At 44.1% G+C, this 24,260-nt stretch overlaps 1 protein-coding gene across 1 annotated transcript in view; it reads left to right on the forward strand.

Annotated features, from left to right (window-relative positions):
* LOC122815199 (serine/threonine-protein kinase WNK1-like) overlaps positions 1–24,260 on the forward strand; it is a 3,137,204-nt gene that overhangs the window by 1,494,039 nt on the left and 1,618,905 nt on the right. Inside the window, exon 7 of the mRNA XM_044087493.1 lies at positions 13,401–13,517. Coding sequence (XP_043943428.1) covers positions 13,401–13,517 — 117 coding nt within the window. The remainder of the gene's footprint in view (positions 1–13,400; positions 13,518–24,260) is intronic.

The following is a 24,260-nucleotide window of genomic DNA, read 5'->3' on the forward strand; positions in this document are numbered from 1 at the left end:
GGCTTTATCCTCACTAGCACTGGAACAAATTCATTCTAAAGGTACTTCTTCCTTCTTTGGCTGAGGCTCATACCCCTTCCTTGGCTTCTTCCTCCACTACCTCTAATAAGGAGTCTAAAAAGTGGTCCCTTCCTGCCTCCCTGAGTGACTCTCTCTCGAGATTAAGGAGCCCAAGAAGTCTGTGGATTCTACTTCAGATCCGCAGAAGTTAGCTCCCTGACTGGATCCTACTACCTCCTCAGATCTAGGGGAGATTATTACCATTTTCCCGATGTCTTCATCGGCTCAGATTTAGGTTCCTTTTCCCTTGGATCCTAGGATGTCGATGAAGTCTCCTACCCTGTCCTCCAAGCCAAAGTATTCCCAGCCCCCCTTGTCGGCTTCTCCCAGGTTCTCAAGAAGCTGGTTCAAGACAGACATGGACAAGATGATGAATAGGTTTTTTAATGCTCTGTCGGATCCATGAGCTACCCAGGTCCCACCATCAGGTCTTCTATTCTGATCTGTACCCCAGCTTCAGAGCCATGGGATTTAGGATTTTCATGTGTGTCAGACTCTGCATAGAAGAAGCTCTGTTCCTCTACGCTGAAGATGCCATTAAGCCCTGTTCCGGCCCCTTCAGAGCAGAGAGAGTCTTGGAGCCATGTTGTCGGTGTCTGGTCTGGTGGTCTGGGATCATCTCAGTCTTTTTCAGAGCTCTCCCTTCTCAGAGGCACTTGGTACTCTCTAGCTCTGGTCAGATCCTTTCTGGGGGACCTGGATCCGGGGTGAGCCCTGCCCATTTTTCTTCTGTCGTTCCTTCCAGATAGCTTTCTCCTGGGTTGGAGATTCGACCACACAAGTTCCTCAATCCGTCCCTGTACCTCCATTGCATCCAGGCCTTTCTCACTGTCGTCCTGCCATGAGTCTTCCCATCCCAAGTGGCCTCCAGGATTTCCATACTCACGAGGGATCCTACTTTTCTTGATACTTCCCCAGAATACCCACCTGAGGAAGTCCTTTGGAAGAAGACATGTAAAAGGAAGCACATTAACTCCCCCTTGGAGTCTTTAACTGAGGATACTGATTTTGATGAGGGGGAAGGATCCCTCCTGATCCCCTCCTGAAGACGTCGCCTTTGGAGACATTTTAGAGATCCTGAAGCAGAAAAGGTGGGTGGTCTGCCAAGCCTCATTCCTTTGAGGAGTCAGTTCTCTTGGAGGTGTTTAGGACAGGCCCATCTATGCCCTGGGTGACCCCCGGCAGACACGCTGGTAGGTTTAGTATCTTGTCATGCACGGAAGGAACCAGACACCATCGAGCCCATACCAAAGTGGCCCAATAGGTTTCTAGTACCTGCTGCAAACTGGAAACACTGGAGTAAGGGCCCTGTAGCGATGCTATAATAGAGGTGGTGGTCACCAAGAAAGAGCTGGCAGAGGAAACTGTTAATGCCTATCCGCCAAACAAGGAGATGAGCGTTGGACAGAATTGGGAAGCGTGTTTATGCCTCAGCAACTTTAGCTCTGAGGTCGTTAAACTGTCTGGCTCATTTCACCAGACTTCAGTGGGACTTGATCAGAGAACTGTCAGCTTCCCTCTGAGTCTATGCCTGAGAAGGAATTTAAGAAAGTTTCTCCCAAGCTGACCACTGTTTCATCTCTTGCTAACTCTTCGATGTTAATCCCCCACACCACAGAGGGCACCTTGCGAGCAGCCAGTTCAGGTCTTTCCTTAAGGAGACATGCCTGGATGAGGCTATGTGATTTTACAGAGGCCTTTATAGTGTCATTTGTTAATGCCCCTTACTATGGCTTCTCTCTTTTTGGCCCATCAGTTAGAGAGACACTTGCCTGCAGCAAGAAGGACGGAAAGACTTTCTGCTGTTGGAATCAAGTTTTCTACCCTCCAGATGTCCTTATCCAGGAACCAGCATTGGGGTAAGAAAATGTGATTCTGCAAGTCCCAAGAGCCTTTCCACGACCCACATGGAGAACCCTCCTCTAGAGGCAGAGGAGCGAAGGGTTTGATGGTAGATGCTGCCCAGGGGCAGGGTCCAAAGAACCAAAGCTTTAGGGAACCTCCTCCCGATAAGCCCTATCAGCGGTCCTGAAGCAGTATCCAGTTGTCCATCTCTGGAGGCAATCGGGGGGCAATCAGCTTTGCACCCTGAGGCCTGGACTCAATTGACTGAAAACCATTGGGTGCTAAGCGTGATATCCAGAGGTTATTATAGTCCCTTTTCCCTTCCATCTTAGAAATCCAAAAGCCTTCCCAACATGCCAAGCAGTCAATAGGAACAGGCAGTACAGGAAATTCAACAGCTCTTGCAAAGGGAGTCATCCAGGAGGTCCCAACTGAACAGAGATGATTCAAAATCTACTCCTGCTTTTTTTGGTGCTGAAAAAGACGGGGGACCCAAGACCCATTCTGGATGTCAGCAGGTTAAACAAGTACATAAAGAAGGCGAGGTTCCAAATGGTTACAGTTCAGTCCATTCTGCCACTGTTGCACAAGGATGACTGGATGTGCTCCATAGATCTCAAGTATGTTCACTATTGCATCAAAATGGACAGGCGCTCCAGGAGGTACCTGCACTTCCATCTGGGAGCCAATCACTACCAGTTCAGAGCACTGCCCTTTGGACTCACCACAGCCCCCTGGGTATTCACCAAATGCATGGCAGTCGTAGTTGCTCACCTGAGGCTCAGGGGATTCCATGTGTTTCCATATTTAGACAGTTGGCTTCTAACCGCTCCCATGAGGCATTGACAAATCCAAGCCAGGGGCTCCGTACTGTAGTTAGGCACTCCATGGGCATCATTATAAACATGAGCAAGTCCAGCCTTACTCTGCTTCAGAATTTAGAGTTCATAAGTACGCAAGTCTGCACAAAGCATCCGATAGCTTCTCTTCCTCTACACCAAGTAGCCATCCTGAGGAATCCGGTAAAACAGTTGTTAGCACTACAAGCCCCCACAGATCAACTGATCCTGCAGGTCTTGGGGCCCATGCCTGTAGCCATCTTTTTAGTTCCCCTCGCCAGGTTTTTCATGCAGGTTTTACAGTGGACACTAGCCAGACGATGGTCCATCCTGCCTCAGCCCTTGTCCCTTCTCATCAAACTGACTCCCATCTGCAATTGTCATGACATTTGGTGGATTCAGTCAGACAATGTTATTCTCAACAGACCATTTGTGAACAGTCCCCTGATAGCCACCATGACCATGGATGCTTCTCAGTTTGGGGAGGGGCATTATAATGGGAAGATGGTCCAAGGCACATGGTCTCTTCTTGAAACCAAGTTGCATGTCAGTGTCCTAGAGATGAGAGCTATCCTCCTAAATTTGCAAGCCTTTCAGGACAGTCTCCCTTTGGGGACTATTGCAGTACACACCGACAACGTCAGTTGTCTGGTACATCAAGCAAGGAGGAACCTGTTCTTATCCCCTGTGCAGCAAGGCTATGAGAGTGTGGGAGTGGGCAGTATCTTCAGACCACCTTCTAACTGTAGTGCACATCTCGGGGGGGAAAAAACAGCGATCTGGCAGACAGATTCAGCAGATCACTCCTGATTCCGCACAAATGATCTCTCAACCAATCAGTAGAGAACATGATCTGCAATCGAGGTCAACCTTGCTACGATCTCTTTGCCTTTCTGCTCAACAACAAATGCAGCAAGTTCTTTGCTCTGATCCCTCCTCCAGGGGAGTCCACGAGGGATGATGTACTCCAAGATTGACCCCCAGGTCTCTTGTATGCTTACCCTCCTCTCCCACTTATCCCCAGATTTCTTCAGAAGGCAAGCAGGTTGAAGAGTTCAGTCATCCTCATTGGCCCTTTCTAGCCTCGCCAAGTGTGGTTCCCCTTCCTCTGCTCTCATCTGATATATCCTCCTTGGATACCAGAGCCCACCCAGGACCTCCTTTCTCGCTCATCAGGGATACAACACCCAAATCTTCAAACCCTGAAATTGACCGCTTGGTTTCTCTACTTTTGACCTTGAAGAGGCAGTCCATGCTTCAGTCCCTGATCCAAAAAAAATTCCTTTCGCCATCACAACAGGCCTCCACCAGGAAAGTTTGCAATAGCAAGTGGAAGAGGTTTGTTGTTTGGACCACAAACAGGAACATTGCCCCCTCTCAGCACGTGTTTCAGACGTGTTGCTGTTTCTCAGTACTATTTTTGACGAGGGTGCTAGCATCTCCACAGTTAAGTTACAGTTACCTGCTATTTCTAATTTTCACACAGCAAGTCAAACACGTTCCTTGTTCACATTCAGACTGTGTAAATCCTTCATGAAGGGGTGTGTTCTTAAGGCCCCCAGTGAGGGATCCTTTTCCCCCTTGGACCTTACTCTTGTGCTGCAGGCATTAACACAGGGCCCCTTTGAGCCTGCAGCTAGTTGTGACTTGGAATTTCTGTCCTCGAAAACAGCTCTCTTGGTGGCTGTGACTTCTGCCAAGAGGATTTCTGAGCTTCAAGCTTTATCTTCTAAACCTCCTTTCATTGTGTTCCAAAAAGATAGTGTCCTTATGCAGTAATCCATCTGTTATGCCTAGAGTAGCTATGCCTAGAGTAGCTACAGAAAATAATTATCAGTCAGTCCATAAAACTGCCAGTGTTCTTTCCCAGTTCCTATAACAGAGGAGTATGTTTGTCACCTTCTTAGATGTTCATAGGCAGCTACATTTTTATCTACACAGGACCAAACTATACAGAAAGTCTGATCAGCTTTTTATAGCCTTCTCTTCGAATAGGCTTGTACAAGCAGTATCGAAAATTACCTTGGCAAAGTGGATTTCAGACTGCATTTCTTTCATTTATTCGTCCAAAGAATTGGGGTTACTTAAGTCTCCTAGGGCACATTCTACCAGGGCTATGGCTACTTCCTCATCTTTCTATACTTGAACCTGTAGTGATGACGTTTGTGTAGTAGCTTCATGGTCTAGTAATCACACCTTTGTCGCATTACAAATTGGATGTTATTTCCAGGAACAGGGCCTCCTTTGACTCGATGGTGCTCCAGCATATCCTTCTTTGAGGGCCACCCAAGGTTCACGTATCTGGGGACTCTGACCCAATCATGAGGAGGAATGAAGGAGACAACAACAGATTTAAAAAGTTATGTCTTACCCTAACTTGGCATTTGTGTTGTCTTCCTTCATTCGTCCTCACTTTCCCACCCAGATATCCCCCTGCCTTTCTTCTTGAGAAACCTGGATGATCTCAGGACTGTTACGTCTTATGTCTGAGCTTCTTCTGCCATTCTTTGATGCCCGAATGTGGCGTGTCTGGATTTGACAAACTCGATCTTAGGGAGTTGGGTGGATGAAGGGCATTGTGGGTATGAGGGAGGAGCTTGAGAGTCAGATCCAAGTCTGTGAAATGTGGCTGAGCCAGATCGAGGGTCGGCTCCAAGTCCTTGTTTTGAGGATAAATGGAGGAGGACAGCACAGATGCCATGTTATGGTAAGACATAACTTTATTACTTTGTTAACTCAGTTTCTTAACAAGGATGGCCCTTTTAAAATTTTGTTGGAGCTGAAAACTTGTGCCGTGACATCATGGTACACAGTGCCTCACTAGCAATATTAATATATAGGCTGCTTATATGTACATGGTAATTGCAAAAACAGAAAATTCTTGTGTTCTAGAAGGGCACTTAATTGTATTTTGCAAGTGGAACACCTAAAATTGAAATTTAATATATTTGATAATGTAATAATGAAACCACAGGATGCAAGTCATTTTGTTTACTCTGAATGCCTTGCTTATAGATGTAAAACATGCTAAGCAGTTACTTTGACAGCCTTTTTGTGGTGTGTTCACAAAGAAAAACAAATAGTGAAAGTAAAATATCAAAAACCTACTATAATTTTTGTGTATCAAAACTAATTACATTTTTAATATCAGGATTATAACTGGAAATTAAATCAAATGAAAAATGGCATGGAAAGTGCAAACGGATAATTTTGATTGTTGCATTTCTGATGTTCATCATGTTACCCTGCTGCAGTCATCACACTTGGGTTATCCTGTCGTCAGGCGGTCCCGCAGTCGGCCGGAATTCCAAAGTCTTGGTCCGGCGTCGGTTGCTGTCGCTTCTTTCCTGACGTCAGTGCGCCAGGGGTATATATAATGCATCCAATGCCATTTTCTTCAGTCTTTCCGTGCGGTGCCCGAAGCAGAAGCAGTTCGCAAGTGCCGGTCGGCCGACTCCTGAGATTTTCGAAGTCGAATTTCAGATCCAAAGTCTTCAGTAAAGCTAAGTACCCCGTTGGGGAAACTTTTCTTGCCTCAGACCTATGTCAGAAAAAGTTAACAATTGTATTTTTTCTGGGAAGCAAATACCTCATAAGGATTTTCATTCTTACTGCATACCTTGCCTAGGCCCAGACCACAACGTCACTGGTTGTTGTTTATGTGCTAGGTTTAATAAGCGTACTATAAAAAGACGCTTTGATTTCACACAACACTACTTTGGTAGAAAATTTAACTACACCATGCCGTTGGAGCAACCGACTACCGGCGTGCACTAAAAACACAAGGATAAGGACAGACAGCCTAGACCCAAGCCAGACTCTGAGGCCTCTGCTGGACCGGTCTCCGGTGACGCTCTGACGCAGCCCCTGACTACTGCAGATCTGGAACCCGAGACCGCTTCGGAGCCTTTGGCGGAGAGTGCTAGGCCGATGCAGCCATTTTGTTTAGCCCCTACCGACGACACTGCTGAAAGAGATGTCGGTGCTGCAGAAACACCTTCGGTTTCTGAAGGTGTCTTCAGACCGACGACGCTCACCATAAAAACGTATCCTAAGCTTAAGACTCCTATTAAGCCTAAAAAGACTGCACTTCAGTCTCCAGTTCAAGGCCCCATGCCTAAGAAACAGATGCTCAAAATGGCTGAAGATTTGATCTCTTTAATCAGGGGTTCCCAACCCCCACCCAACAAAAGGCCTAGACAAGAGAAAGATTATGCCTCCTCTGATCAAGTGTCCATTTCCTCAGGCTCCTCTGAGGACCAAGATTACTCCTTCTCCCCTTATAAAGATTCTGATGCTGAGGATTCTTTTCCCTCAGCTTCTCCTCCTGAAGACTACTCCTTTGGGGAAACTTTACACACTATGAGGGAACATTTTCACTGGGAAGGTCAGGACTATTCTGACTCAAAGAAAAGGCTCAGAGAGTTTCTTTTACTCCCCCAGCACAGACCACTTGCCATCCCCCCAGTTTTAGACATTGTGGATGATGTTTACTTAGAATCCAGTTTGAACCCAAATTCTCTGCCTCCTGCTCCAGCCAAACCTGACAGATAAGTGCCTGATTCCCACAAATTCCTTTATAAAAGCCCTGTTGCTGATCCAGAGACTATCTCCCAGGGTCCCAAAGGGGCTAATGCTTCTATGGCAAAAAATCCTGTAACCTCAGAAAGGGACTCCAGAGCACTAGACAGGTGGGGGAAAAAGGTTTACACCTCAGCCACTCTAGCTATGAGGGCACTAAATTGCCAATTTCACATGCTAAAATATCAGCAATTTATAATGTCTCAGTTAAAACAAAAAATGAGCACACTCCCTCAACAGTCTGAATTGAAAGAAATGCAGGATCTGTTGCATGCAGCTGAACAGGTGGGCAAACATACTTTACAATGTGGGTTTGATTCTTTGGAGGCTTCCTGCAGAGCAGCTGTCACTGGTTCTGTTATACGTAGGCATGCTTGGTTAAAGGAACAAACTCTGCCTGACCATGTTAAAGCAAAGCTTCTAGATGCTCCCTTACAACAGGATTTTCTTTTTGGAGTTAAAGCTGAAGTCGTCTTAAAGAAAATGGAGAACAAGGCAAAATCTATGCAGACAGTTAAAGATTTTATACAGGTACAGCCCCCTCGCTTCAGCAGAAATTGGCCAACAAAAATGTGGTCCTTTCCAGCTACTGACAGACCACAGAGGGGTAAATACAGACGTCCAAGAGGAAGAGGACAACCACAAGCCCAATACAAACCTCGACAATGGGGAACTGCAACACAGAAGGGAGGAGAGGACAGGTCCCAAACTACCATAAGGCAAACTCAATGACTTGCACCTCATCTGGCCAAGCAACACTCTCTTGGCAGCCCCCTTGGGAGGAAAACTCGCACTTTTTTCAGACAACTGGCACATTGTCACAAAGGACAAATGGGTCCTAGACATAATTTCATGAGGATACAGATTCCATTTTCACATCTTGCCAATGAAAAGAGGAATGCCAAACCTGCCACAAAATCAATGGGCAGAGGCACAAAAACAAATTACAGCTCTCATGGACATGAGGAGCCATTCAACTGGTACCTACACGAGAGCAAGGCCAAGGATTTTACTCGAGACTCTTTCTAGTTCCCAGAAAGAAAATGCCTGGAGACCAGTTCTGGACCTTTCAATTCTAAACACCTTCTTACAAGTACCCAAATTCAAGATGCTAACACTACAGCAGCTTCTTCCCATGTTGGGCAAGAAAGCATGGCTAGTAACGTTGGACCTCAAGGAGGCATACCTGCATGTCCCTATCAGACAAAGTTGCAGAAGATACCTCCGTTTCATTGCAGGTTCAACCCATTACCAATTCACTGCACTGCCCTTTGGCTTATCTACTGCACCCAGGGTCTTCACAAAATGCCTGGCACCAGTAATTGCATACTGCAGACAAAGAGGAATTCAAATATACCCATACCTGGACGACTGCCTCATCCAAGCAGAAAGCAAGGACATTCTCTTACAACATCTGGCTTTTGTAAAACATCTTCTAGGTTGACTGGGGTACACAGTAAACGAAAAGAAATCAAAACTAAGACCCTCACAAAATATGACATTCCTGGGTGCCAGCTTGAATACAATGGCCCAGAAGGCTTATCTGACGCCAGACAAACTACAACTGACTCAATATTTCAAAACAATGGCAACAAAGACCCAACTACCTGCAAGAAAAATTCTGCAGGCCTTGGGCTTCATGGCATCTTGCATACTACTAATACCATTTGCAAAGCTGCATATGAGGAAATTACAGTGGTACCTAAAAAGCGTATGGTCTCAACACAGCCACAGCTTGGACACAATGATATCTCTCATTCCCTGCCTACAACAGGAGTTTCTGTGGTGGTCACAGGCATGTCACCTCAACAAGGGTCAGCCTTTCACCTTGCCCCCAGCCAGGCAAACTATGACAACAGATGCATCGGACTACGCCTGGGGGGCACACATGGCAGGACAGTGCGTTCAAGGCGTATGGACTGCAGATCAAAGGAATCTGCACATCAATCAAAAAGAGATGCTAGCTGTACAGAATGCTCTGACAGCCTTCAAGAATCTGTTACATCCAGGACAACTTACAATAAGGACGGACAACACCACAGTAATGTGGTACATAAACAAACAAGGGGGTACACACTCCTACCATGTATGCAGGCAAGCAATGACCTTGTGGAACACAGCTCTAGCTTACCAAGTTCAGTTACAAGCTCAGTTCCTGCCAGGAAAAAAGAACACATTGGCAGACGACCTCAGCAGAAACATCATGGATCCCCATGAGTGGAAACTGGATCCACAAGTATTTGCAATGATAACTCAAAAATGGGGCCTTCCAGACATAGACCTGTTTGCCAGTCCTCAAAACTATCCGCTAACAAAATTTTGTACAAGGACACTTCACCATCAAGCTTGGAAAGTAGAAGCACTCTCATTCAGTTGGAAAAACCTGACAGTATATGCCTTCCCTCCATTGCCTCTCCTCACAAAGGTGCTTCTGAAAGTCAGAAAGGAGAGACCACGACTGATACTCATAGCCCCAGACTGGCCACGACAGCACTGGTAACCACTATTGAGGAATATGGCCCAAGGCCCACCTTGGATTTTACCACAAATTGCCCATTTGCTCACACAGCAAAACAATCAGATTCTTCACAGCCAGCTCAAAACCTTAAATCTGGCTGCATGGCAAATCACCTAAGCAACCAGTCAGCTCCTCTTTCCCAAGCAGTTATGGATGTTATTCTGGAAGCTAGGAGGCCCAGCACCAGGAAGGCCTATTCGGACAAATGGAAAAGGTTTTGTGCCTGGAACCCAAGCTAAAGGCCAAAACACACTTCAGCCTCACATGCCTTAGATTCTGCAGTATTTAACTGAAATGGTGCACAAAGGACTTTCTTTTTCTTCCATTAAAATCCATGCATCAGCTATTTCAGCCCACTACAACACGGATCCACCCTTATTTTCACATCCACTTCTAAGGCAGTTCCTCAGAGGGGCAAAAAACATTAGGCCCCCCAGGAGAGCACCTACACCAACATGGGACCTCAATTTTGTTCTGGAAAAACTTATGCTACCTCCCTTTGAACCAGCGTTCTCTGCAGATCTACAGTTTCTATCATGGAAGACTGCCCTGCTGCTAGCAATAACCTCAGCTAGAAGAGTCTCAGAGCTGCAGGCACTAATGGCAGTGGAACCTTTCCTCATTTTCCATCAAGACAGAGTTTCTCTACGAACTAATCCTTCCTTCATGCCTAAGGTGGTTTCTAGTGTGGCTTTAAATCAAACCATCCACTTACCCACCTTCTTCCCAAATCCACAGAACAAAGGAGAAAGACTCCTGCATTCCTTGGACATTCACAGGCAGCTTCTTAACTACTTGGATAAAACTAAGGTTTTCAGAAAATCTGACCAGCTCTTTCTATCCTGTGCTACAGCTTCACAAGGGAAGGCTATATCAAAACAAACCATTTCGAAATGGATAGGACATTGCATTCGTTTTTGCTATACCCATCATGGAAAACCAGTTCCTGCTACCATTAGGCCCCACTCTACCAGAGCAACAGCTACATCTACAGCCTTCCTCAGGGGGGTTCCAACCAAGGAGATTTTGGAAGCTGCAACTTGGAGTTCAGTGCACACCTTTACCAAACACCATCACTTACCACTTTACTCAAGACTAGAGCTGGCTTCGCCACTGCAGTTCTGCAGGGCCTTCTAGCCTCCTCTAACCCTCTATAACTCCTCCACCCATCCTTAGCTTTGGGATTCTACCCAAGTGTGATGACTGCAGCAGGGTAACATGATGAACATAGTACAGTTTTGTACCTACCATAAATGTAGATGTTCGAGTGTACAACCTGCTGCAGTCCAGGCTACCCTCCCTCCATCCCCTCTGATCTACGTGGCTAAATCTCTACAATACCTTTTTGATGTATTTGCTTATAGCTGGAGGGATTTTGTGTTTGTTACAAAAATTGCTTAATTTGGTACTAATTACTGACCACCTTTTTGGGGGCACCTGACATCTGGGGCAAGAAAAACTGAAGAAAATGGCATCTGATGCATTATATATACCCCTGGCGCAGTGACGTCAGGGAAGAAGCGACGGCAACCAATGCCGGACCAAGACTTTGGAATTCCGGCCGACTGCGGGACCGCCTGACCACAGGATAACCCAAGTGTGATGACTGCAGTAGGGTGTACACTCGAACATCTACATTTATGGTAGGTACAAAACTGTACTTTCTCTGTTGGAAAAACCCTTACCCCTCCATTGCACCTGAATTTCTTGGTTGATTGGTTTGCCCATCCTCTGTTCATTCATGCATGCAGTGATGAGTAACTTTGACGTTTGTCTTGGCAAAAGTTTTTTGTATTGATAGCACTTCTCATAAATTATTAGGACTTAAAAGTGTTGTGTGTGTGGTACCATATTTGGTCTTTCACATGAGTGGCATATCCTTCAGGGCAAGCCCATAGTTCATTTTGATGGCGATTGCAGTTACCCTTGAAGTAGTCTAATTATCTTCCTTTTTTTTCCAGGATTAAAAATCTGGGAAAGAAGCTCCTAAAAGTCCCTGGCACATTTTGCCCACTCATGTTATCAGAGTTTTGGTACAGAAGTTAGGAAGCTGGACATTGTTTGTCTCATTTGTTCTAGAGCTGGAAAGGCCAGCAATTATCAAATAAATATCTCCTGCCCAAATAGATTTGACACTATTATTTTTTTTTTTTTGCCATTGGGATTCTAATTACTTAGTCAAATGCTGTACTCATAGCTCCTTTCACTTTATCAGTGATTTCCTCTACTGTTTGTCACAATTATCTCCATTGTAGAGATCTGTCCTATGGCCACATGGTTTTTAGTACATGCCTTCACTAGTCTTTGCTCTTCCACAGCCTGCCTGCTACTTATCACCCCCCTCCCCCAGCTGCCTTAAAGATCTATTTTTTTTTTTTCACTGCAGCAGCAGCACTATGTTGCCTCATTCATTCTTGGAGTAAGGATTGTGCATACTGGTATAGGATGGTCATATGTTGGGGATGGGTGAGGATTTTCTGTTTAACCTTATCAGTTTTGTTTTGTGTATGCCTGTTGGGCACGAGGGTGGCATGTTGTGAATATAGAGATGTACATGCTTGTCTCCATGAGCATGCACTCAGGAGCTCCGCTACACCCTTGTACACTTCACTTTAGTGGGACCACTCATCTTCGCCAGTGGTTCCACCATTGAGTTTGTCCAGGCATGCACCCTAAACTCCTCCCCTCAGAGGGTGGTGAGGGAGTACTGACACTTCAGTCCTTCCTTCCTTCCTTCATCCAGCTCCTCCGGTGCCATAGTTACTTCTCAACTTCCTATCTCCAGGCTAAATAGTCTGCATTAATTCTTAATGTTAACTTTACTGATCACTGCAACTTGCAATGGATGCAAACTAATATTGGTACAGTTGAAGACTGTACACTTGGTGTAAATAGTATATATGTATTGCAATGTCTGGCTTGTGTTATGCTTTTTCTGATAATCACATGTATGTTTATTCTAATTTGTTCTGTAGAGATGTTTTACCAAATGTAATTGTTTATTTTATTATGTTGTTGCAGTTGTCTTCCAGTGCATTAACTACAAATGGAATGTTTTGATGTCTTTGTTACCTTAATGATTGGGGCTATGGCTGACAATTCTGTCTGGAACAGCCCACTTACCTTGTTAACAAAATTAATAAACAAGAGTTATTTCTTGATTTGCAGGTAGGAACTTTATAGTGACACTGACTAAATTGGCAGAGTGTAGGAGTGCATGTTGCTGATGCATTGCATCATGGTATAGGTCAGTATGGACACACAGATATCAACAAATGTTGGATTTTACAGAAAATGCTGAATTTTGGTGGAAGAAGAGGAATGTGTACCCTATCAAGAGCATGTCAATCATGATTCCTTTTTGCGCATCAGCAGTAAGAATAAGTGCTTATTTTATGGAATTTATCAGAATGGCATACATTGCTTTGGGTATAGTATGATTTTGGAATAGTTGTCTTAAGTTATTACACAGGTAAGTGGGCTGGGCCTAGGACATCATTTTGTAACTGTTTAAACATTGGCAGTGTTGATGTTTACAGTTTCATTTTGTGTTGCAGGTTTCAAACAAAGGTGACAGAGTCGTGGAGTGCCAGCTAGAAACTCACAACCGAAAGATGGTGACATTCAAATTTGACTTGGATGGCGATAATCCTGAGGAGATCGCTACAATTATGGTTAGTCGATAGTGCATAGTTCTGACTTCTCTGTTTTAAGTACCACTGTCTAATTGTGACATTCTTTTCTTGCATGTCCTTTATATGGGTTTTTCTATTAATGAATAGTTGTGCTATTTCTTTGCCATCCTTGTGTGAAGTTAGGAATCATGTTTTATTGTCTTGTGCTTGCCAGTTGTCACTTTTTCCCAGTTGGACTTGAGCCCATTCGTCCCTCTTTGGTAGGGAGTCCTCCATAACCACACTGGTGGTAGCAGTGTGTCATGTCATTCAGACAGCTATGAGGGTTACTTGTGTCTTTGGCTGGCATCCCAGCTGTAAGGTTGTTTATAATGGTCCTAACACCACCTCCTAGGTGGAGGAACCAGTGAGCCGAGTTTCTGTAGTGCTTACAGTGCTTTTCCCATTTGAATTCCCTCTGCCCCCATGCCCACTATGAAGGCTGCTACACCTGAGTCTAATGCCCACCCACCAGTTATGTCTTTTGTCATCCTATCCTCTTGAGAAGGGGCTGCTGTTTTCTATGGATGGCTGCTACCTTTGCACCACCAGTCTTCCCCTGCCAGCACTGTCTGATAATTAATCCCAAGTTTCCTGAGATACAGTCAAGGCTTTAACCTCTGTACCAATCTCGCTTGCTTAGAAGTTGAGGAATCTGATACAGACATCTTGTGGCAGAGCTGACTTTTTCTGCATTATAAATAAGACTACATTTTTAAACTGTCATTTAGATTCTACAGAAGTCTTGCTCAAGACAAAATATAAATTGAAAACCAAAATGTTCACTTAGTAAATAATAGTATACGTTTTCATGGAAGCGTGTTAGGTTTATTGCAGTCTCTGTGTTTGCTCTTTCTGTTTGCGATATTTTCACTCCATGTTGCACTCATTAATGTCTGTATTTTATATTTCACTTAAATTTTAAAGTAAACTTAAAGTGGACTTAGTCTGCTATTTGTATTGGGTAAAGTAGAACCCTCCAAACCCCCATGACACTTCTTAATATAATCAGCTGATCCACTTTAATGGAAGTGGGGGCTTCTCCTGTAGTGATTTAATTTGGAAGTGGCTGCAAAAACATTTTATTGCATTTGGGGTGTATTGCCACATAATTTTATATGTTATTACATTTTGTTTTATTTTATTTACATTATTCATTTACCAGTCATACATGCCTTTTTTTTTACACTGGTTACCCAGCATAACTGTCTGATTAAATGCCTCCAAGAGTTTTGCAATTTGGCAGTGAAGATGTGTTAATCTCAAAACTACAATGAAGCTCTGTAAGGAGCTCAAGACCATCTCTTGTTAACTCATTCCATTCAGTGGAACTCTGGAAGTTTGGACTGCAGCTATTTCCCCTCATTTCAAACAAACATCCATATTTCTGGAAAAATAAGTGTTACTAAAATGTGCAAATGGCAAACTCTTCAGCACAAACTATTTTTGTAGTGGTAGTATTCTTTAGAGTCTAGGTTTTAAACTGGATTTTATAAGTCACAGTAAACACTAACTGTTATGTTTATAACATTTTGTAAACAATGTACAATATCAAAGAAACCACTCAAATTACACACATACTGTTAGTAGCACTTTGTCCATTAAGTTGAGATCTTTCATAGGAGTCTCAGTAATTCTGTTTGTGCTACTTGGTTGACAAGGTATTTATAATACATGAAAGTTATGACAGTATAAATAAATGTTATACGAACAATTAATATCTCTTTACCTGCACTAGACAAAGGTCAAGTATCAACACGGTTGTGTTTGCCATTGTGAAAGCTTTAAGAAGATATCTTTTAATGCTTTGTGTGTAGCATGGTTTAGAAGATGTTCATCATGTTACCCTGCTGCAGTCATTACACTTGGGTTATCCTGTCGTCAGGTGGCCCCACAGTCGGGCTGAATTCCAAAGTCTTGGTCCGGCGTCGGTTGCTGTCGCTTCTTCCCTGACGTCAGTGCACCAGGGGTATATGAGGCATCCGACGCCATTTTCTTCAGTCTTTCTTGCCGCACGGTGCCCGAAGCAGAAACAGTTCGCAAGTGCCGGTCGGCCGACACCTGAGATTTTCGAATCGAGTTTCAGTCCGAAGTCTTCAAAGCTAAGTACCCCGTTGGGGAACCTTTTCTTGCTCAGTCCGATGTCAGATAAAGTTAACAATTGCATTTCTTGTGGGAAGCAAATACCTCATAAGGACTTTCATTCTTATTGCATACCTTGCCTAGGCCCAGACCACGATGTCACTGGTTGTCGGTTTTGTGCTAGGTTCAATAAGCGAACTATAAAGCGACGCTTTGATTTCGCACGACACTACTTCGGTAGGAAATTTAATTACACTATGCCGTCGGAGCAACCGACTACCGGCGTGCATAAAAACGCAAAGATAAAGACAGGCAACCTAGATCCAAGCCAGACTCTGAGGCCTCAGCTGTGCCGGTCGCCGGTTTTCAGTGAGGCACCTACGCAGCCCCTGGCTACCGCAGAATTGGAACCCCAGACCGCTTCGGATTCTCTAGCAGAGAGTTCTAGGCTGACGCAGCCATTTTCTTTAGGCCCTACCGACGACATTGCAGAAGGAGAAGCCGGTGCTGTAGGAACACCTTCGGTTTCAGAAGGTGTCTTCAGACCGACTACTCTCACCATAAAATCTTATGCTAAGCTTAAGACTCCTCTAAAACCAAAAAAGACTGCACTTCAGTCTCCAGTTCAAGGCCCCATGCCTAAGAAACAGATGCTTAAAATGGCTGAAGATTTGATTTCTTTAATCAGGGGTTCCCAACCCCCCCCCCTTCCGACAAAAGGCCTAGACAAGAGGAGGATTATGCCTCCTCTGATCAAGTGCCTGTTTCCTCAGGCTCCTCTGGGGAGCAGAATTACTCCTTTCCCCCTTATGAAGATTCTGATGCTGAAGATTCCATTCCCTCAGCTTCTCCCCCTGAAGACTACTCCTTTGGGGAAACCTTACATACCATGAGGGAACATTTCCACTGGGAAGGTCAGGACTACTCTGACTCAAAGAAAAGGCTCTGAGAGTTTATTTTACTCCCCCTGCACAGACCACTTGCTGTCCCCCCAGTTTTAGACATTGTGGGTGATGTTTACTTAGAATCTAGTCTAAATCCAGATTCTCTGCCTCCTGTTCCAGCCAAACCATATAGATACTATAGAGTGCCTGACTCACACAAATTCCTTTACAAAAGTCCTGTTGCTGATCCAGAGACAATCTCCCAGGGTCCCAAAGGGACTAAGGCTTCTATGGCTAAATATCCTGTACCCTCTGAAAGGGACTCCAGAGCACTAGATAGGTGGGAGAAGAAGGTTTACACCTCAGCTACTCTAGCTATGAGAGCACTAAATTGTCAATTTCACATGCTTAAATACCAGCAATTCCTAATGTCTCAAATAAAACAAAAGATGAGCACGTACCCTCAACAGTCTGAATTCAAGGAAATGCAGGATATGTTGTATGCAGCTGAACAGGTGGGCAAACATACTTTACAATGTGGATTTGATTCCTTGGAAACTTCCTGTAGAGCAGCTGTTACTGGGTCTGTTATACGTAGGCATGTTTGGTTAAAGGAACAAACTCTGCCTGATCATGTTAAAGAAAGGTTACTAGATGCACCCTTACAGCAGGATGTCTTATTTGGGGTTAAAGCAAAAGAGGTTTTAAAGAAAATGGAGGATAAGGCAAAATCTATGCAGACGGTCAAAGATTTCTTACAGGTACAGCCCCCACGCTTCAGCAGAAATTGGCCAACAAAAAATTGGTCCTTTCCAGCTTCTGACAGACCACAGAGGGGTAAATACAGGCGCCCAAGGGGCAGAGGACAAGCACAAATCCCTTACAAACCTCGACAATGGGGCACTACAACACAGAAGGGAGGAGAAGACAGGTCCCAAACTACTGGAAGGCAAACACAATGACTTAAACCTCAAACTGCCAAGCAAAACTCTCTTGGCAGCTCCCTTGGGAGGAAAATTAGCACTTTTTGCAGACAACTGGTGCATCGTCACAGAGGACAAATGGGTCCTAGACATTATCTCACAAGGATACAGATTCCATTTCCACACCTTGCCAAGGATAAAAGGAATGCCAAACCTGCCACAAAATCAATGGGCAGAGGCACAAAAACAAATTACAGCTCTTATGGACATGAGAGCCATTCAACTGGTACCTACACAGGAGCAAGGCCAAGGATTTTACTCAAGGCTCTTTCTAGTCCCCAGAAAGGACAATGCTTAGAGACCCATTCTGGACCTTTCAATTCTAAACACCTTCTTGCAAGTACCCAAATTCAAGATGCTAACACTACAGCAGCTTCTTCCCATGTTGGGCAAGAAAGCTTGGCTAGTAACGTTGGACCTCAAGGAGGCATACCTGCATGTCCCTATCAGACAAAATTGCAGAAGATACCTCCGTTTCATTGCAGGTTCAACCAATTACAAATTCTCTGCACTGCCCTTTGGCTTATCTACTGCGCCCAGGGTCTTCACAAAATGCCTGGCACCAGTAATTGCATACTGCAGATGAAGAGGCATTCAAATATACCCATACCTGGACGACTGCCTCATCCAAGCAGAAAGCAAGGACATTCTCTTACAACATCTGGCTTTTGTAAAACACCTAAGTTGCCTAGGGTACACAGTAAACAAAAAGAAGTCAAAACTAGTGCCCTCACAAAAATGACATTCCTGGGTGCCAGCTTGAATACAATGACCCAGATGACTTATCTGACACCAGACAAACAACTACAACTAACTGAATACTTCAAAACAGTGGCAACAAAGACCCAACTCCCTGCAAGAAAAATTCTGCAGGCCTTGGGCTTCATGGCATCTTGCATACTACTAATACCATTTGCAAAACTGCATATGAGGAAATTACAATGGTACCTAAAAAGCGTATGGACTCAGCACAGCCACAGCTTGGAAACTATGATACCTCTCATTCCCTGCCTTCAACAGGAGTTTCTGTGGTGGTCACAGGCATGTCACCTCAACAAGGGTCAACCTTTCACCTTACCCCCAGCCAGGCAAGCTATGACAACAGATGCATCGGACCACGCCTGGGGGGCACACATGGCAGGACAGTGCGTTCAAGGCATATGGACTGCAGATCAAAGGAATCTGCACATCAATCAAAAAGAAATGCTAGCTGTACAGAATGCCCTGACAGCCTTCAAGGACCTCTTACATCCAGGACAGCTTACAATAAGGACAGACAACACCATAGTAATGTGGTACATAAACAAACAAGGGGGTGTACACACCTACCCTCTATGCAGGCAAGCAGTGACCTTGTGGAACACAGCACTGGCTTACCAAGTTCAATTACAAGCTCAATTCCTGCCAGGAAAAAAGAACACCTTGGCAGACTACCTAAGCAGAAACATCATGGATCCCCACTAGTGGAAACTGGATCCACAAGTATTTGCAATGATAACTCAAAAATGTGGGCATCCAGACATAGACCTGTTTGCCAGCCCCCAAAACTATCAGCTAACAAAATTTTGTACAAGGACATTTCACCATCAAGCTTGGAAAGTGGACGCACTCTCATTCAGTTGGAAAATGCTGACAGTATATGCCTTCCCTCCATTGCCCCTTCTCACAGAGGTCCTGCTGAAAGTCAGGATGGAGAGATCCTGAATGATACTCATTGCCCCAGACTGGCCACGCCAGCACCTGGTACCCACTATTAAGGAATATGGCCCAAGGCCCACCATGGATTTTACCACAAATTACTCATCTGCTCACACAGCAAGACAGTCAGATTCTACACAGCTAGTTCAAAACCTTAAATTTGGCTGCATGACAAATCACCTAAGCAACCAGCCAGCTCCTCTTTCACAAGCTGTTATGGATGTTATTCTGGAACCCAGGAGGCCCAGCACCAGGAAAGCCTACTCAGACAAATGGCAAAGGTTTTGTGCCTGGAACCAAGCTAAAGGCCAAAATACCCTTCAGCCGGACATACCTCAGATTCTACAATATTTAACTGAGATGTTACACAAAGGGCTTTCTTTTTCATTTATTAAAATCCACGCCTCAGCTATTTCAGCTCACTACAACACATCCACTTTTCACATCCACTTCTAAGGCAGTTTCTCAGAGGGGCCAAAAACATTAGGCCTCCCAGGAGAGCACCAACACCAACGTGGGACCTCAATTTTGTTCTGGAAAAACTTACGCTACCTCCTTTTGAACCAGCTTTCTCAGCTGACTTAAAGTTTATATCATGGAAGATTGCCCTGCTGCTAGCAATTACTTCAGCCAGAAGAGTCTCAGAGCTTCAGGCACTAATGGCAGTAGAGCCTTTCCTCATTTTTCATCAAGACAGAGTTTCTCTACGAACTAACCCCTCCTTTATGCCTAAGGTGGTATCCATTGTGGCTCTAAATCAAACCATCCATTTACCCACCTTCTTTCCAAATCCACAGAACAAAGGAGAAAGACTCCTGCATTCCTTGGACATTCACAGGCAGCTACGTTACTACTTGGATAAAACTAAGGTTTTCAGAAAATCTGACCAGCTTTTTGTATCCTATGCTACAGCATCACAAGGAAAGGCGATCTCAAAACAGACCATTTCCAAATGGGGGTAGGACATTGCATACGTATTTGCTACACCCACCATGGAAAACCAGTTCCTGATAGCATAAGGCCCCACTCTACCAGGGCAGAAGCTACATCTACAGCCTTCCTCAGGGGGGTGCCAACCAAGGATATTCTGGAAGCTGCAACTTGGAGTTCAGTACACACCTTCATCAAACACAATCACTTACCTCTTTACTCTAAGACTAGAGCTGGCTTCGCCACTGCAGTTTTGCAGGGCCTTCTAGCCTCCTCTAACCCTGTTCGACTCCACCTCCCATCCTTAGCTTTGGGATTCTACCCAAGTGTGATGATTGCAGCAGGGTAACACGATGAACATAGTACAGTTTTGTACCTACCATAAATGTAGATGTTTGAGTGTATACCCTGCTGCAGTCCAGGTTACCCTCCCTGCATCCCCTCTGACCTAACTAAAACCTTTCAATACCTTAAAATCTGATGCAACCTTAGTGGTGTATTTGCTTATAGCTGGAGGGATGTTTTGTTTGTGCTAAACTTTTATTAATGGTACTATCTACTGACCACCTTTTGGGGGGGCACCTGACATCTGGGGCAAGAAAAACTGAAGAAAATGGCATCGGATGCCTCTTATATACCCCTGGCACACTGATGTCAGGGAAGAAGCGACAGCAACCGATGCCGGACCAAGACTTTGGAATTCAGGCCGACTGCGGGATCGCCTGACGACAGGATAACCCAAGTGTGATGACTGCAGCAGGGTATACACTCGAACATCTACATTTATGGTAGGTACAAAACTGTACTTTATTAATGCCGGTATGAACAAGCAATATTTTGATGCCTAGAGATGTCAGTAGTGTGTAACTGCAGAAACACTTAGAGGCATCACTCTGCTGTAATGTCTTTAACAGAAAATGCTATTTAAAAAGTACACACAGAAATGTGTTTAGCAAAAAGACTTGTTTACAGTGATGGAATGTGGTGCATTTACAGTCTCTTAAGTCAGTTCTGTAATTTATAATGCAGAAAAATTCAAGACTGTTTCTTATCTCTAAATGTCTATATACATCTTTTCACATATTTGAAACCACACAACCTAAACATATAGTGTGTCAGCAGCATTTTGTTCAGGAGACATGAATTTGTACATAATTGCAAGAAATTGCTTTGAGTACTTTTTTAATATGTATATTCCACTCTTCCCAAGTGGTTCATACACTAGGAGATTTGTCCTCCATTCCTGAGTTTGGGTTCTGATAAGTGGTGAAGGCTCTGTGTAACTTCCATTGGAAGGCTAACATTTCCCTACTGTAGCTTGAAGTGTGCTGACAGTGTGTAGCAGCTCCAAACGTGTTTGCAGAATATGGTCTGGTGAAGGTTATCCTTAAGAAGGAGCTCAGACAACTGTGTCCAATGTGCCCATTCTAGGGGAGGATTGTGTTCTTTTGACCAACTCCTTCACTGTTGTTGACATCATCAACCCCTTTGTTTCTATTTTCTACATGGGGGTGGGGTGTCACATTTCTTGCCATTTTTTTTTATGAATTACTACTCTCGCCTTTTGTAGACATGCCCAAATGTCACAGGTCTTCTCACACACATTCCATCCATCTCTTTGCTGTACACCCTCGTTTCCTTTTGCCTTCTTCCTGTCTGTCCCAAATCATCTTCATTATATTTTCTTCTGCTGTCCTGCACATGTGCCCAAACCACCATAACCTGCAATTGGAGCTACTTGGGCTTCTTGTTTTATGTCTTGTTTCTTCATTTATCCCACAATGTGCATCCTCCCACTCATCTCGGGCACTTCCATCACCATCACCTTTAGCTTCCTCAACTGCTCTGCCTTCATTTCCCAGGTTTCTTTACTGTTCCTACCACTGTTTTGTACACCTTACTGTTAAGCTTCTTTGGTATTCTACTGCCACACATTATTCCTAACACTGTGCTAGTTGAATGCAGCCCCTCTGATTCTAGTTTTGACCTCTTCATTCAGACTTCCCTTCTACCCAAGCACAACTCCCAAGTTACTTGAAGCTGTTAAACTGTTCCATTTTTTTCTTTCTATCTCAGTTTTAGCTTCTTCTGATTTCCCATAATTGCCACATTACAGCTGTCTTATCTGTATTCCATTTCATCCTGTGTGCCTTTACTTTTGCCTTCCATAGTTTGACAAAATTGTTGTTCAGAGTCTGCCTGCAATACCACATCTGCATACAGCAGTTTTGTTGAACTGTCCCCTCTGACCTGTTTGCTAATATCATGTATCACTAGTATGAACAGCAGTAGGTTCAGATCTGAACCCTTATGCACACTTTTGCCCAATGGGAACCCATCTGTCAGACCAGACACTGTTTGCATTTGCATATTGTGGTCTTGTACATAGCCTGCACTAATTCTCAGGACTTTCTAGATCAGCTTTCTTGGGACCTTGTATGCTTTTTAGAAGTCTATGAACACCCAGTTGGGCTGCTTCCTCATCTCTAGCTTCTCAACTGCCTGTTTGGGTCATTGCGTCACTTATGCTGTATCCTGATCTGAATCTGAACTGCTCATCTACCATCTTACTGTCTACTACTCTACATATTTATGTCACCCTCTCCAGAACTTTCATATAATACAACAAGAGTCGTACCACTTCCTGCCTACACTCGTGACTGTCCCCTTAGTTCTTGTACACTGGTACTAGAATGCTTATGCTTCAATCATCTTAGATGCACCTTTCTCTCATACTGCTATGAGTACTCCCTGGACCCTTTTCTTACCTAATTCACCCAACATATTTTTGATTTTATTATGTATGTATGAATTTATTTAGTTATTGCCTGCTTGCTCTTTAACTCTTCCAGCATCTTTATTATGTCAACTATGATGTCATCTGAGCCTGCTGCTTTCAGTGACTTAATTTTCCTTGGTGCTGTTTTTACTTCTGCCAGGGTAGGCAACTCCTCTTCTCTCATCATAGGCTGTGTCTTTGGCAGTACAGCTTCTGCAGGGTTTTATTCAGAAGCTGCTGGAAATGCTTCTTCCAGCTTTCTTTCATGTCCTGTGGACTGGTGAGTAGATTGTTGCGGACATCTCTTATGCAAGATTTTTGGAACAAAACCATGACACAGGGCCCCCTAAAGGAGTAAGTAGCCCCCCAGAAACAAGGACAGTCCAATAGGTCTGAATAACTGTCTACAGAATGTCCTGCCCTCCCCTCCACTTCCCACCCTGGCAAGCCTCTTGTTTTACTCCAAAATCTGTTTCTCTGTCTTTAGCAAATGATTGCGTCAGAGAAATGTCTTCAAAAGTGTCATCAGTGATTCTGATGCCAATGGCCATCTTTCCCTCCTTGTGAAGGGATTTCTCCTAATCTGCCAGATCACACGTCTTCCTTCCTGTCATTAAGCATCTGATAACTCAGGTGGTGATAGAAGCTATCCCTCCTTGGACAAGCAAAGGTTCTTATTCAACTTAAATTGATTTTAACTGTGTGGAAGGAATATTAGCTGAACTGGAAGTTAGTCAGTGTTTGCTGAATTTTGTTATTTGCTAGTAATTACAGGTGTGAGGGTAGTCACATTCTTTGATTTCCTGTCCTTGCCTATTTAAGTGGTACAGCGTGAAATATTTTCTGCTTAAAAACCTCAGCTTTGGCCGGCTAAGAACTTGCTATATTCAACTGGACATATAAGAGAATTTAAGTACCTTTATCTGCTCTTTTTTTTTCAAAAAATACAGTATTTAAATTGATTTTAACTGTGTTGCAGGAATATTAACTGAACTGGAAGTTTTGACTCTGCTCTTCAGTTAGTCCCACCCACCCTCCCTGTTTTTGTTTTGGTTTTGGTTTTGGTTTTGGTGTTAATCTTAGTGGCCTTGCAACTGCCTGCCCCTCTTGTAAATTTGTGTTTGGATACTCCTTCTGGGCCCATCTCATTTGCTCACTCAACTGAGTGCAGTGAGATCATATTCTGATTTCAGGCACTCCTACTGTGTACAAAGAGAGCATCTGGGAAACAGAAAAAAAAATTTAAGCTTGTTTCCTGCCTTTCCTGTTAAGTGGTATAGACTATTTGTAGGCTTCTGAGCCCCCAAGCCCTTCTGTGTTGGAGGGAAGCCTTCTAGCTTAGTTTTTTTTTCTTCTTATAACTACCAGTTTTCTAGTTTCAGCACTC

This window comes from Protopterus annectens, chromosome 11.part0 (assembly GCF_019279795.1).
Source record: "Protopterus annectens isolate FY-2018-M chromosome 11.part0, PAN1.0, whole genome shotgun sequence".
NCBI lineage: Eukaryota > Metazoa > Chordata > Ceratodontiformes > Protopteridae > Protopterus > Protopterus annectens.